Genomic DNA, 15639 nt, shown 5'->3' on the forward strand with positions numbered 1-15639 from the left:
CTCCTCTCCCTCCTCTCCCCCCCCCTCCTCTCCCTCCCCCCCTCCCCCTCCCCTCCTCTCCCCCCCCCTCCTCTCCCCCCCCCTCCTCTCCCCCCTCCTCTCCCCCCCCCTCCTCTCCCCCCCCCTCCTCTCCCCCCCCCTCCTCTCCCCCTCCCCCCCCCTCCTCTCCCCCTCCCCTCCCCCCCCCTCCTCTCCCCCTCCCCTCCCCCCCCCTCCTCTCCCCCTCCCTCCTCTCCCCCTCCTCCTCACCCCCTCCCTCCTCTCCCCCTCCTCCTCACCCCCTCCTCTCCCCCTCCTCCTCACCCCCCTCCTCTCCCCCTCCCCTCACCCCCCTCCCCCCTCCCCCCCCCCCCCTCCCCCTCCTCCTCCCCCCTCCCCCCCCCCCCTCCCCCTCCTCCTCCCCCCCTCCCCCTCCTCCTCCTCCTCCTCCCCCCTCCCCCTCCTCCTCCCCCTCCCCCCTCCTCCTCCTCCTCCTCCTCCTCCCTCCCCCTCCCTCCTCCTCCCTCCCCCCTCCCCCTCCCCCTCCTCCTCCCCCTCCCCCTCCTCCTCCCCCTCCCCCTCCCCCTCCCCCTCCTCCTCCCCCTCCCCCTCCTCCCCGGCTCCATTCTACTTTAGTTTGGAGTACATTTTCACTGTGGAAACTTTCAAATCAGGCATCAGTGGCCGGACACGCCCCCTTTTGAAGAAAAAATTCTGTTCTAAACTAGAACTGTTCTACCTGACTAGAACTGCAGAAAAAAAAAATGTGGAGAATTGCGATTTCTAAAATAGTCCGTTCTCCACCAGTTGCTCATCATAAGGTAACCCCCTCATCTCCGGAATCAGCCTAGTGAATCATCTCTGTACCCCTTCCAAAGCTAGTATATCCTTCCTTAAGTAGGATAGATTGAGTAGACTGGGTCTTTACTCGTTGGAGTTCAGAAGGATGAGGGGTGATCTTATAGAAACATTTAAAATAATGAAAGGAATAGACAAGATAGAGGCAGAGAGGTTGTTTCCACTGGTCGGGGTGACTAGAACTAGGGGGCACAGCCTCAAAATACGGGGGAGCCAATTTAAAACATAGTTGAGAAGGAATTTCTTCTCCAAGAGGGCTGTGAATCAGTGGAATTCTCTGCCCAGGGAAGCAGTTGAGGCTAGCTCATTGAATGTATTCAAATCACAGATAGATAGATTTTTAACCAATAAGGGAATTAAGGGCTATGGGGAGCGGGCAGGTAAGTGGAGCTGAGTCCACAGCCAGATCAGCCATGATCTTGTTGAATGGCAGAGCAGGCTCGAGGGGCTAGATGGCCTATTCCTGTTCCTAATTCTTCTGTTCTTATAGCAGTGGTCCCCATGTTGCTGAAATATCAGTTCTCTACTTGCATTATGGTGTCAGTTTTTAATGGCATTAAGTTAGTGGTTAAATGTTCTGAAGTATCAAACAGACAATTGCTAAATATTTATAGTACTTTGGTGCTAAAACACTGGGTTGCTTACAAGGCAATTGCTTCCCGTCAAGGAGATGTACAGGTGAGATTTGCAATCTTAAGACTAACGACTTTGTTTTGTTCCACTGCTTAGAATAGCCATTAAAATGTAGTTATTAAACTAGAGCTTTTGTATAAAAAGTTTGGAATTTTCCCACAGAAATATAGTTATTTACTGTTGTAACCTGTCTTGATATTGTCTGTTGCTCAGGGAATAACTCTGGTCATTTATCTGTTTCTAATAGCATTCGTGTATGTACTAGATACACATCTTTCAGTCTCTTCTGGCTGAAAAGCATTTTGTTTCGGAGCATCATTATGTTTACTTATTTGGCTAATAAATTGGATGCAACTCAGCCAGATTTGAAGATTAACATTTTCACGTGTATTTGAAGGGGACAGAAAAGCAAGGATTCAGGTATACACATTTTTTTAGTAAAGCAAGAATATTGGAATCGGTATACATAACAGGATCTTTGGAAGTCACTGCTAATGATAATAGTTGGTGACACACTAGAATAATTCAGACTTTGAAGTCACGTGACATGTAGTTCTGCTGTTCATGATTTACAGCAAGTTGTAAACTTGTAGAAAGAACCCATTTTTATGATTTTAATATGTGACAATGACCAACCCCCCTCCCCATTATAAACTATCAGAGAAAAAAGTGGTAATTTTCTCATTCCTCCACCTCCCCACCCCCCCCAGCCAAAAAAAAACTCCCCAGCAATATAACACTGTTTCACTAACCGATTTTGAGCTTGTTTTTTTGTAAATCTAGCATGGTTTACTCCTGATAATTCAGCCATTTTTGCACAAAAATCATCCAATAATTTAAATCAATGTAAATAACATGGGAAATGGGAATTTAGTGCTGAATGCAGCACTCTCTTTAAACTTGGACATCCTCTGAACTATGTGCTTTTTTTGGTAATGCCTTTGTTCTGTTGCCACTTCAGTAATTTTTGAACATTACCAAACTTGAGAAGCTATTTCTTCAGTCTCTTCCTTTTAAAAATGGGCATGAGTTGAACTGCATCTAAACATTCTGTTTTGTTCTTATGATGTCATCTCACTGATGTAAAAAGATAATGCTGGGCACAGTACCTCAATACAATGGACTCTTGGAGACAGGACTTTATTTAAAGTGCTAAATTAATTTTAATAGAAATAATAGTGGAAAAATGAGATGGTGTGCAATGCTTTATTACAGAATATAGGTAACTATAGAAAGTTTATTATTTCAAATGGTGTTTACACACTGGGGAAAATAGAGTGATATCTAATGGACTTGTGTAAAGGAGACAATAATTACTGCAAGACATCAGAATCTCTGCTCTTTCGCTTTAGTTCTTTTGGTTTGCTTTCACAGTACAAAAGATCATCGAGGGAAATAGTGAGCTCTTCACGGACACTCACTGCAAAGTGTGTAACGCTGTGCTGATTTCAGAGTCCCAGAGACTTGCACATTACCAGGTAATACAGTGGCAGACCCTGTATTAACATGAGTTTGGCTTACATTTGAAGATCTGTTTGCTGTATCTGGTGTGATTAATGCATGTTGAGCCTGAATGCCAGGTGCTGTGTAAAATCTGCTTAAAATCCACAGCAGGCAGCTCTTTATTGCTCTTTGAGTAAATGCACTATCTGCTGTGGTACTGAGGCATTCAAGACCATGAAAATTTCAGGTTCTATCTGTGATAAAATTGGTAAAGGTAGCCTTGAGGAAGAGTTCATGGCGTGTATTCGGGATCGTTTCTTAGAACAATACGTTGTGGAACCAACCAGGGAGCAGACTATTTTAGATCTGGTAATGTGTAATGAGACTGGATTAATTAATAATCCCATAGCAAAGGATCCTCTTGGGAAGAGTGATCATAGCATGGTAGAATTTCAAATTCAGTTTGAGGGTGAGAGCTAGGTCTCCAAATAGTGCCCCGAACGTAAAGGCAATTACAAAAGTATGAAGGCAGAGTTGGCTAAAGTGGACTGGGAAAATAGATTAAAGGGTAAGACGGTAGCTGAGCAGTGGCAAACATTTAAGGAAATATTTCATAACTCGGCAAAGATATATTCCGAGAGAAAGAAAGACTCTTAAGGGAAGGATAAACCATCCGTGGCTAACTAAGGAAGTAAAGGATGGTATCAAATTGAAAACAAAGGCATACAATGTTGCGAAGAATAGTGGAAGGCCAGAGGAAGGGGAAAGTTTTAGAAACCAGTAAAGGACGAAAAATTATAAAGAGAGAGAAGGTAATTTATGAGATTAAATTAGCAACAAATATAAAAACAGACAGTAAGAGCTTCTACAGGTATATAAAAAGGAAGCAAGTAGCTAAAGTAAACGTTGGTCCCTTAGAGGATGAGACTGGGGAATTAATAATGGGAAACATGGAAATGGCAGAGACTTTAAACAAATATTTTGTATCGGTCTTCAAGGTAGAAGACACTAAAACCATCCTAATAATTGATAATCAAGGGGCTATTGGGAGGGGGGAACTTAAAACTATCACTAGAGAAAAAGTACTAGGCAAACTAATGGGACTAACGGTGGATACGTCCCCTGGACCTGATGGTCTGCATCCTAGGGTCTTAAAAGAAGTAGCTGCAGAGATAGTGGATACATTGGTTGCAATCTACCAAAATTCCCTGGATTCGATGGAGCGATCCCAGCGAATTGGAAAACCGCAAATGTAACGCCCCTATTTAAGAAAGGAGGGAGGCAGAAAGCAGGCAACTATAGACCAGTTAGCCTAACATCTGTCATTGGCAAAATGCTGGAGTCCATTATTAAGGAAGTGTTAGCTGGACATTTAGAAAACCATAATGCAGTCAAGCAGAGTCAGCATGGTTTTATGAAAGGGAAATCATGTTTGACAAATTTGCTGGAGTTCTTTGAGAATGTAATGAGCAGGATGGATAAAGGGGGAACCAGTAGATGTCATGTATTTGGATTTCCAGAAGGCATTCGATAAGGTGCCACATAAAAGGTTACTGCACAAGATAAAAGCTCATGGGGTTGGGGGTAATATATTAGCATGGATAGATGATTGACTAGCTAACAGAAAGCAGAGAGTCGGGTTAAATGGGTTATTTTCAGGTTGGCAAACTAACTAGTGAGGTGCCACAGGGATCAATGCTGGGACCTCAACTATTTACAATCTTAATGACTTGGATGAAGGGACTGAGTGTAATGTAGCTAAATTTGCTGATAGGTCAGAAAGCATATTGCGTGGAGGATGCAAAGAGATACAGATAGGCGAAGTGAGTGGGCAAAAATTTGGCAGATGGAGTATAATGTGGGAAAATGTAAGGTTATCCACTTTGGTAGGAAAAATAAAAAAGCAAATTATTATTTAAATGGATTGAGATTACAAAATGCTGAGGTACAGAGGGATCTGGGGGTCCTTGTACATGAAACACAAAAAGTTAGCGTGCAGCTACAGCAAGTAGTTAGGAAGGCAAATGGAATGTTGCCCTTTATTGCAAGGGGGTGGAGTATAAAAGCAGGGAAATCCTGCTGCAACTGTACACGCCGTTGGTGAGACCACACCTAGAGTACTGTGTATAGTTTTGGTTTCCTTATTTAAGGAGGGATACACTGCATTGGAGGCAGTTCAGAGAAGGTTCACAGGGTTGATTCCTGAGATGAAGGGGTTGTCTTGTGATAAAGGTTGAGCAGGTTGGGTCTATAATTGTTTACAAGAATGAGAGGGGATCTTATTGAAACATATACAATTCTGTAGGGGCTTGACAGGTTAGATGCAGAGAGGATGTTTCCCCTCATGGGAGAATTTAGAACTAGGGAGCATAATTTCTGAATAAGAATTTAAAATGGAAATGAGGAATTATTTCTCTGAGGGTCGTGGATCTTTGAAATTTTCTTCCCCTGAGAGCTGTGGTGGCTGGGTCATTAAATATATTTAAGGTGGAGATAAACAGATTTTTGAATGATATGGAGTCAAGTATTATGGGGAGTGGGCAGGGAAGTGGAGTTGAGGCCAAGATCAGATCAGCCGTGATCTTATTGAATGGCGGAGCAGGCTCGAGGAACCAAATGGCCTACTCCTATTTCTTATATTCTTATGATCTGTACTGACCATTGTTCCTGCTTCCTCCTCCTCTTCCATCTTGGTTATTCTAACTAGTTTTTAGGAGGTACAGAAGAATTGGTCATGTTAATGCAACCTTTTTATGATAAATAAATGCCGGAACTTGCTGTGTAGAGATTCTGTGCTGCTAAATTAAAATTTAATATTGATGTGCTCGTGTATTATGATTGGGTTGCTGCAAAATCTTAAAATCTCTTTATATTCAAAAAAAAGCTTTCTAAAGGTAGCATTAATTTACAGGAAGGGCTGAGATGCTTTTGCTTGAATAGGTAAAAATGTAATTACAGCTATTTCACTGGTGAGCATCATTTTATGCCATGAAGGCCATGTCTCATGGCTTTTACACTGAATGTATAGCATTTTCATTTTGGACAGCAACTATAAAAGATAATTTATACAAACAATTTTTTCCCACCATTTTATTGTTTATAATTTATTGACAGTTCAGAGTTGTGCGTGCACTTTGATTTCAAAGTGCCAATCACTGAAATTCTGTTAAACTTTATTTCCACAGAGCAAGAAACATGCCAATAAAGTACGTCGCTATGAGGAGCTCCATCAAGATGGCGAACCAATTGCCAAAATAATAAAAAAGGATTCCACTGTAAGTTTCTATTAACCACAAAATGATACAGCACAAAAGGTGCCCATTTGGCCCATTGTGCCTGTGCTAGCCCTTTACACCCTCTTTAAGGCCTTGACATCCTTCATAAAGTTTGGTGCCCAGACCTGGACACAATACTCCAGTTGGGGCCTAACCAGTGTTTTATGAAGGTTTAGCATAACCTCCTTACTTTTGTATTCTATGCCTCTATTTATAAAGTCAAAGGTCGCTTGTAACTTTTTAACAGCCTTCTCAACTTGTGCTACCACCTTCAAAGACTTGTCTATGTACACCTCATGTTTATCTGTTCCTGCACATTCTTTAAAATTGTGCCATTTAGTTTATATTGCTTCTCCTCTATTCTTCCAAGCAACATAATCACTTCAAACTTCATTTGACATTTCAATAGAGTGTCTTATGTTCTCCTGAAGTCTTACTATCTTCACTGTTAACTACATTTCTGAGTTTGTGTCATCTACAAACTTTGAAATTATGCCCATGTCCATGTGATTAATATATATCAAAAAGAGCAGTGCTCCCAACACCAACCCCTGGGGGACACTACTGCACACTTAACTCTGGTCTGAAAAACAACTGTTCACCACTACTCTCTGCTTCCTGTCACTAAGCCAATTTTGTATCCAGACGTCAACAGTCCCTTTAATCTCATGGGCTTCAATTTTACTAGCCAGTCTATTATGTGGTACATTGTCAAACACCTTTTGAAGATCCATATACAAAATATTAACTGCACTACCTTCATCAACCCTCTGTTATTTCATCTCTTGGAGGACGAGAATGGGGGAAAATGGAGATGGCAAAAATTCTGAACAAATATTTTGTATCAGACTTTACGGGAGAATATTCCAGCAGTGGTTAGTCAAGGGGGTATGGGGGGAGGAACTTAACACAATCACAATCACTAAGGAGGTGGTACTCAGTAAAATAATGGGACTAAATCCCATGGACCTGATGGCTTGCATCCTAGGGTCTTAAGAGAAGTAGCGGCAGGATTAGTAGATGCATTGATTGTAATTTACCAAAATTCCCTGGATTCTGGTGAGGTCCCAGCAGATTGGAAACTGCAAATGTAACGCCCCTATTTTTTTTTTTAAAAAAGGAGGCAGACAAAAAGCAGGAAACTATAGACCAGTTAGCCTAACATCTCTGGTTGGGAAGATGTTGGAGTCCATTATTAGAGAAGCAGTAGCAGGACATTTGGAAAAGCAAAATTCGGTCAGGCAGAGTCAGCATGGATTTATGAAGGGGAAGTCATGTTTGACAAACTTGCTAGAATTCTTTGAGGATGTGACGAACAGGGTGGATAAGGGGAACCAGTGGATGTCGTGTATTTGGACTTCCAGAAGGCATTTGACAAAAGGTTACTGCACAAGATAAAAGATCACGGGGTTGGGGGTAATATATTAGCATGGATAGAAGATTGGCTAACGAACAGAAAACAGCGTAGGGATAAATGGTTCATTCTCTGGTTGGCAATCTGTAACCAGTGGAGTGCCGCAGGGATCAGTGCTGGGACCCCAACTATTTACAATCTATATTAACGACTTGGAGGAAGGGACTGAGTGTAAAGTAGCCAAGTTTGCATACAATACAAAGATGGGAGAAAAAGCAATGTGTGAGGAGGACACACAAAATCACCAAAAGGACATAGACAGGCTAAGTGAGTGAGCAAAGATTTGGCAGTTGGAAAGTGTGAGGTCATGCACTTTGGCAGAAAAAAATCAAAGAGCAAGTTATTATTTAAATGGAGAAAGATTGCAAAGTGCTGCAGTACAGCGGGACTTGGGGGTACTTGTGCATGAAACACAAAAGGTTAGCATGCAGGTATAGCAAGTGATCAGGAAGGCCAATGGAATCTTGGCCTTTATTGCAAAGGGGATGGCGTATAAAAGCAGGGAAGTATTGGTGAGGCCACACCTGGAATACTGGGTACAGTTTTGGTGTCCATATTTATGAAAGGATATACTTTGGAGGCAGTTCAGAGAAGGTTCACAAGATTGATTCCAGAGATGAGGGGGTTGACTTATGAGGAAAGGTTGAGTAGTTTGGGCCTCTACTCATTGGAATTCAGAAGAATGAGAGATGATCTTATCGAAACGTATAAGATTCTGATGGAGCTTGAAAAGGTGGATGCAGAGAGGATGTTTACGCTGATAGGGGAGACTAGAACTAGAGGGCATGATCTTAGAATCAGGGGTTGCCCATTTAAAACTGAGATGAGGAGAAATTTCTTCTGAGAGTTGTGGATCTGTGGAATTCGCTGCTTCAGAGAGCTGTGGAAGCTGGGACATTGAATAAATTTAAGACAGAAATGGACAGTTTCTTGAACGATAGGAAATAAGGGGTTATGGAGAGCGGGCAGGGAAGTGGACCTGAGCCCATAATCAGATCAGCCATGATCGTATTAAATGGTGGAGCAGGCTCGAGGGGCCGTATGGCCTTCTGCTCCTATTCGAACACGATTTGTCTTTAACAAATCCGTGCTTATTAAGCCATATTTTTCCAAGTGCTGATTAATTTTATGCCAGATTAATATCTTTAAAAGTTTTATCATCATGACTTTAATCTGACTGCCCTGTAGTTGCTGGGTTTATCCGACTCCTTTTTTGAATATTGATATAACATTTTCAATCCTCCAGCCACTCCGTTTCGCAGATTCACCAAGCTCCATGCTTTTGCAGATATCGCTCTAATAGATGAACGCGCTTATTTGCAGCAGAAAAATGCTCTGATTGGGTCCCATTGATCACGTGAACTGATTGCTGATTGGTCACCTTGGAGAACAAGACACACCCAGCAGTTTCTCTGGAACGTGTAATTAGAACTGCTCTGCCTACGTAATCAGTGACTTTGCGAAGTGTAATTCGAGCCATGCTGACAGCGCCTCCATAGGTCTAAGACCTCCCATTCCCCCCTCATACCCCGCCCTCAGCCCAAGTTCCTGATCTTAACCCCTCCCCCATATATGTGGCATTGTGTGTGGGTTACTGAGTGTTAAGAGGGATATCTGTTTTGAAGTGAATAGTGAGTGTCGTGACTACAAGATTTACTCCAATGTTACTTGTTATATACGCACTGAGCTTTCCGGGAAATTGGGTGTTGGTGTAAATGGGGTGAATTGGAAGAATGTGATCCGGTTTCCCCGAGTTCCCTTGCTCTCTCCCCTCCAATCCCCTTTCAATCTTTCTCTCCTCTGATCCCCTCCCCGATCCCCCCTCCCCTCCCCTCCCCGGTCGGCCCCCCTCCCCTCCCCTCCCCTCCCCGGTCGGCCCCCCTCCCCTCTTCGGTCGGCCCCCCTCCCCTCTTCGGTCGGCCCCCCTCCCCTCCCCTCCCCTCCCCTCCTCGGTCGGCCCACTTCCCCTCCCCTCCCCGGTCGGCCCACTTCCCCTCCCCTCCCCGGTCGGCCCCCCTCCCCTCCCCTCCCCTCTTCGGTCAGCCCACTTCCCCTCCCCTCCCTGGTCGGACCCCCTCCCCTCCCCTCCCTGGTCGGACCCCCTCCCCTCCCCTCCCCGGTCGGACCCCCTCCCCTCCCCTCCCCAGTCGGACCCCCTCCCCTCCCCTCCCCGGTCGGACCCCCTCCCCTCCCCTGTCGGACCCCCTCCCCTCCCCTCCCCGGTTGGCCCTCCTCCCCTCCCCGGTCGGCCCCCCTCCCCTCCCCTCCCCTCCCCGGTCGGCCCCCCTCCCCTCCCCTCCCCTCCCCGGTCGGCCCCCTCCCCTCCCCGGTCGGCCCCCCTCCCCTCCCCTCCCCTGTCGGCTCCCCTCCCCTCCCCGGACGGCTCCCCTCCCCGGTCGGCCCCCCTCCCCTCCCCGGTCGGCCCCCCTCCCCTTCCCGGTCGGCCCTCCACTCCTCCTCGGTCGGCTCCCCTCTCCTCCCCGGCTCCCCTCCCCGGTCGCCCCCCCTCCCCGGTCGGCTCCCCTCCGCTCCCCTCCCCGGTCGGCCCCCCTCCCCTCCCCTCCCCTCCCCGGTCGGCCCCCCTCCCCTCCCCGGTCGGCCCCCCTCCCCTCCCCGGTCGGCCCCCCTCCCCGGTCGGCTCCCCGGCTCCCCTCCCCTCCCCGGCTCCCCTCCCCTCCCCTCCCCTCCCCGGTCGGCTCCCCTCCCCTCCCCGGTCGGCTCCCCTCCCCGGTCGCCCACCCTCCGCTCCCCTTCCCTCCCCGGTTGGCCCCCCTCCGCTCCCCTCCCCGGTCGGCCCCCCTCCGCTCCCCTCCCCTCCCCGCCCCAGTTGGCTCCCCTCCCCCCCCCCCCCCCTCCGCTCCCCTCCCCGGTCGGCTCCCCTCCCCGGTCGGCCCCCCTCCGCTCCCCTCCCCGGTCGGCCCCCCTCCGCTCCCCTCCCCGGTCGGCCCCCCTCCGCTCCCCTCCCCGGTCGGCCCCCCTCCGCTCCCCTCCCCGGTCGGCTCCCCTCCCCGGTCGGCCCCCCTCCGCTCCCCTCCCCGGTCGGCTCCCATCCCCGGTCGGCCCCCCTCCGCTCCCCTCCCCGGTCGGCTCCCCTCCCCGGTCGGCCCCCCTCCGCTCCCCTCCCCGGTCAGCCCCCCTCCGCTCCCCTCCCCGGTCGGCCCCCCTCCGCTCACCGGTCGGCTCCCCTCCCCTCACCGGTCAGCTCCCCTCCCCGGTCGCCCCCCCTCCGCTCCCCTCCCCTCCCCTACCCGGTCGGCCCCCCTCCGCTCCTCACCCCGGTCGGCCCCCCTCCGCTCCCCTCCCCTCGCCGGTTGGCCCCCCTCCCCTCCCCTCCCCGGTCGGCCTCCCTCCGCCGCCCCTCCCCTCCCCTCCCCGGTCGGCCTCCCTCCGCCCCCCCTCCCCTCCCCTCCCCGGTTGGCCCCCCTCCGCTCCCCTCCCCTCGCCGGTTGGCCCCCCTCCGCTCCCCTCCCCTCCCTGGTCGGCCCCCCTCCGCTCCCCTCCCCGATCGGCTCCCCTCCCCTCCCCTCCCCGGTCGGCCCCCCTCCGCTCCCCTCCCCTCCCCGGTCGGCACCCCTCCCCTCCCCGGTCGGCCCCTCTCCCCTCCCCGGTCGGCCCCCCTCCCCTCCCCGGTCGGCCCCCCTCCGCTCCCCTCCCCTCCCCTCCCCGTTCAGCTCCCCTCCCCTCCCCGGTCGGCTCCCCTCCCCGGTCGGCTCCCCTCCCCTCCGCTCCCCTCCCCGGTCGGCTCCCCTCCCCGGTCGGCCCCCCTCCGCTCCCCTCCCCTCCCCGGTCGGCCCCCCTCCGCTCCGCTCCCCTCCCCTCCCCGGTCGGCCCCCCTCCGCTCCCCTCCCCTCCCCTCCCCGGTCGGCCCCCCTCCGCTCCCCTTCCCTCACCGGTCGGCCCCCTTCCCCTCCCCGGTCGGCCCCCCTCCCTTCCCCTCCCCGGTCGGCCCCCCTCCGCTCCCCTCCCCTCCCCTCCCCGGTCGGCCCCCCTCCGCTCCACTCCCCTCCCCTCCCTGGTCGGCCCCCCTCCGCTCCCCATGCTGCTGCGGGAAAACGGACGGAGCGGTCCCCTATACCGCTCCAAAACTGAGAAACGGCAATTTATAAAATGGCAGCCCCTTCACGGGGACTCGGCAGTCAGTCTGCACTGACCCAGCAGCGGCTACAAGCCTTATAAAAAGGGGCAATTTTGGCCCCTAGGTGTTATATTGTTTAAAAAAAAAACCTTAAATTTCAGTTTGATAAAAATATGCAATCTGTTCTGCTCACCCCCTAACCACTGAATTCCCACTCTCTCCAAATTCCTGTTGTCACTCTGTTTAGCAAGCCACTCTGTTTAACAGATTCATCCCCACTCTGACCAAGCTCTTTGTTTAAAGCTCTGAGATTTGGTTTATTTAATACAAGGATGTTAATAGTAGAGTTAATGCAATCAGTACTTTTTGAACCTTTCTACAGGACAGTAGCAATGGAGAAGTGGATCGGAATAAGTATTGTCCACTGTGTAATATGACGTTTACATCGCCAGTTGTTGCCCAATCCCATTACCAGGGAAAGAACCATGCAAAAACACTAAAACTCAAGCAGAAGCAAGATGAAAATATCACAGCATCCTCTGGTAAGTAGTGCTAGTACGTTGTCAATGCTGGATAATTAAGATTGTGCGCATGATTTCTGGGCATCCAGTTTGTATTAGCTGGTATTTAGCAATCTGTCCTATTGCAGTCATATGATTGGGAAAATGACCACAGAAACCAGTGGTAAGTAAATGTAGAGAACTGGTTCAAAGTTATATTTGAACAGATTCATTATAAACCTGAGAATATGAAATTGCTGCACCCATCCAAATTAGGAACTGCATTCTGCTCTTTCTCTTGAATGACAATGTTCAACATGTTCCCAAGAGAAATTATATTTTGTTTTAAACTTTTGTCTGGGTGTAAATCTTATAACTGAATTTTTTTTTTAAATGATAATTGACTGCTGTAGCAATAATGACTTTAAATAGAATGGAAACAAGTAACATGGAGAGGCTTAGTCACTGTGGAGCTCCTTGGATGGAAATTCTTATGTTTAACATGATCTTTACTGTTGTGGGCTTTGCATCATTGCAGAAAATAGATTAACCTCAAAAATGTTTACGCTGGCAAGTACAGGACTGGCTATCAGTTTAGTACAGTTGAGCACAACTTGAATTCAGTATTGGAGTATTAGTGGGAGAGCTCAGCTCATGCCTTTGTCCAAACAATTTGAAGATGTTCTGAAACAAGAACATAGAAACATAGAAACATAGAAAATAGGTGCAGGAGTAGGCCATTCGGCCCTTCTAGCCTGCACCGCCATTCAATGAGTTCATGGCTGAACATTCAACTTCAGTACCCCATTCCTGCTTTCTCGCCATACCCCTTGATCCCCCTAGTAGTAAGGACCTCATCTAACTCCTTTTTGAATATATTTAGTGAATTGGCCTCAACAACTTTCTGTGGTAGAGAATTCCACAGGTTCACCACTCTCTGGGTGAATACGTTCCTCCGCATCTCGGTCCTAAATGGCTTACCCCTTATCCTTAGACTGTGACCTCTGGTTCTGGACTTCCCCAACATTGGGAACATTCTTCCTGCATCTAACCTGTCTAACCCCGTCAGAATTTTAAATGTTTCTATGAGGTCCCCTCTCATTCTTCTGAACTCCAGTGAATACAAGCCCAGTTGATCCAGTCTTTCTTGATAGGTCAGTCCCGCCATCCCGGGAATCAGTCTGGTGAATCTTCGCTGCACTCCCTCAATAGCAAGAATGTCCTTCCTCAGGTTAGGAGACCAAAACTGTACACAATACTCCAGGTGTGGCCTCACCAATGCCCTGTACAACTGTAGCAACACCTCCCTGCCCCTGTACTCAAATCCCCTTGCTATGAAGGCCAACATGCCATTTGCTTTCTTAACCGCCTGCTGCACCTGCATGCCAACCTTCAATGACTGATGTACCATGACACCCAGGTCTCTTTGCACCTCCCCTTTTCCTAATCTGTCACCATTCAGATAATAGTCTGTCTCTCTGTTTTTACCACCAAAGTGGATAACCTCACATTTATCCACATTATACTTCATCTGCCATGCATTTGCCCACTCACCTAACCTATCCAAGTCGCTCTGCAGCCTCACAGCATCCTCCTCGCAGCTCACACTGCCACCCAACTTGGTGTCATCCGCAAATTTGGAGATACTACATTTAATCCCCTCATCTAAATCATTAATGTACAGTGTAAACAGCTGGGGCCCCAGCACAGAACCTTGCGGTACCCCACTAGTCACTGCCTGCCATTCTGAAAAGTACCCATTTACTCCTACTCTTTGCTTCCTGTCTGACAACCAGTTCTCAATCCATGTCAGTACACTACCCCCAATCCCATGTACTCTAACTTTGCACATCAATCTCTTGTGTGGGACCTTGTCGAACACCTTCTGAAAGTCCAAATATACCACATCAACTGGTTCTCCCTTATCCACTCTACTGGAAACATCCTCAAAAAATTCCAGAAGATTTGTCAAGCATGATTTCCCTTTCACAAATCCATGCTGACTTGGACCTATCATGTCACCTCTTTCCAAATGCACTGCTATGACATCCTTAATAATTGATTCCATCATTTTACCCACTACCGATGTCAGGCTGACCGGTCTATAATTCCCTGTTTTCTCTCTCCCTCCTTTTTTAAAAAGTGGGGTTACATTGGCTACCCTCCACTCCATAGGAACTGATCCAGAGTCAATGGAATGTTGGAAAATGACTGTCAACGCATCCACTATTTCCAAGGCCACCTCCTTAAGTACTCTGGGATGCAGTCCATCAGGCCCTGGGGATTTATCGGCCTTCAATCCCATCAATTTCCCCAACACAATTTCCCGGCTAATAAGGATTTCCCTCAGTTCCTCCTCCTTACTAGACCCCCCGACCCCTTTTATAACCGGAAGGTTGTTCGTGTCCTCCTTCGTGAATACCGAACCAAAGTACTTGTTCAATTGGTCCGCCATTTCTTTGTTCCCCGTTATGACTTCCCCTGATTCTGACTGCAGGGGACCTACGTTTGTCTTTACTAACCTTTTTCTCTTTACATATCTATAGAAACTTTTGCAATCCGTCTTAATGTTCCCTGCAAGCTTCTTCTCATACTCCATTTTCCCTGCCCTAATCAAACCCTTTGTCCTCCTCTGCTGAGTTCTAAATTTCTCCCAGTCCCCAGGTTCGCTGCTATTTCTGGCCAATTTGTATGCCACTTCCTTGGCTTTAATACTGTCCCTGATTTCCCTTGATAGCCACGATTGAGCCACCTTCCCTTTTTTATTTCTATGCCAGACAGGAATGTACAATTGTTGTAGTTCATTCATGCGGTCTCTAAATGTCTGCCATTGCCCATCCACAGTCAACCCCTTAAGTATCATTCGCCAATCCATCCCAGCCAATTCACGCCTCATACCTTCAAAGTTAGCCTTCTTTAAGTTCTGGACCATGGTCTCTGAATTAACTGTTTCATTCTCCATCCCAATGCAGAATTCCACCATATTATGGTCACTCTTCCCCAAGGGGCCTCGCACAACGAGATTGCTAATTAATCCTCTCTCATTACATAACACCCAGTCTAACATGGCCTCCCCCTAGTTGGTTCCTCGACATATTGGTCTAAAAAACCATCCCTTATGCACTCCAGAAAATCCTCCTCCACCGTATTGCTTCCAATTTGGTTAGCCCAATCTATGTGCATATTAAAGTCACCCATTATAACTGCTGCACCTTTATTGCACGCACCCCTAATTTCCTGTTTGATGCCCTCCCCAACATCACTACTACTGTTTGGAGGTCTGTACACAACTCCCACTAACGTTTTTTGCCCTTTGGTGTTCTGCAACTCTACCCATATAGATTCCACATCATCCAAGCTAATGTCCTTCCTAACTATTGCCTTAATCTCCTCCTTAACCAGCAATGCTACCCCACCTCCTTTTCCTTTTATTCTATCCTTCCTGAATGTTGAATACCCCTG

General features: G+C 48.3%; 1 protein-coding gene across 2 annotated transcripts in view; it reads left to right on the forward strand.

Annotated features, from left to right (window-relative positions):
- Positions 1–15639, forward strand: part of LOC139262965 (zinc finger matrin-type protein 4-like) — a 57273-nt gene that overhangs the window by 5563 nt on the left and 36071 nt on the right. For both annotated transcript variants that reach the window (XR_011593006.1, XM_070878356.1), the window contains exons 2-4: positions 2845–2948; positions 6099–6188; positions 12060–12219. Coding sequence is in view for 1 of the 2 variants with exons in the window: in XM_070878356.1 (XP_070734457.1) it covers positions 2845–2948; positions 6099–6188; positions 12060–12219 (354 nt within the window). In the remaining variant the exon portion in view is untranslated. The remainder of the gene's footprint in view (positions 1–2844; positions 2949–6098; positions 6189–12059; positions 12220–15639) is intronic.

This window comes from Pristiophorus japonicus, chromosome 4 (assembly GCF_044704955.1).
Source record: "Pristiophorus japonicus isolate sPriJap1 chromosome 4, sPriJap1.hap1, whole genome shotgun sequence".
In the NCBI taxonomy this organism is placed as follows: domain Eukaryota; kingdom Metazoa; phylum Chordata; class Chondrichthyes; family Pristiophoridae; genus Pristiophorus; species Pristiophorus japonicus.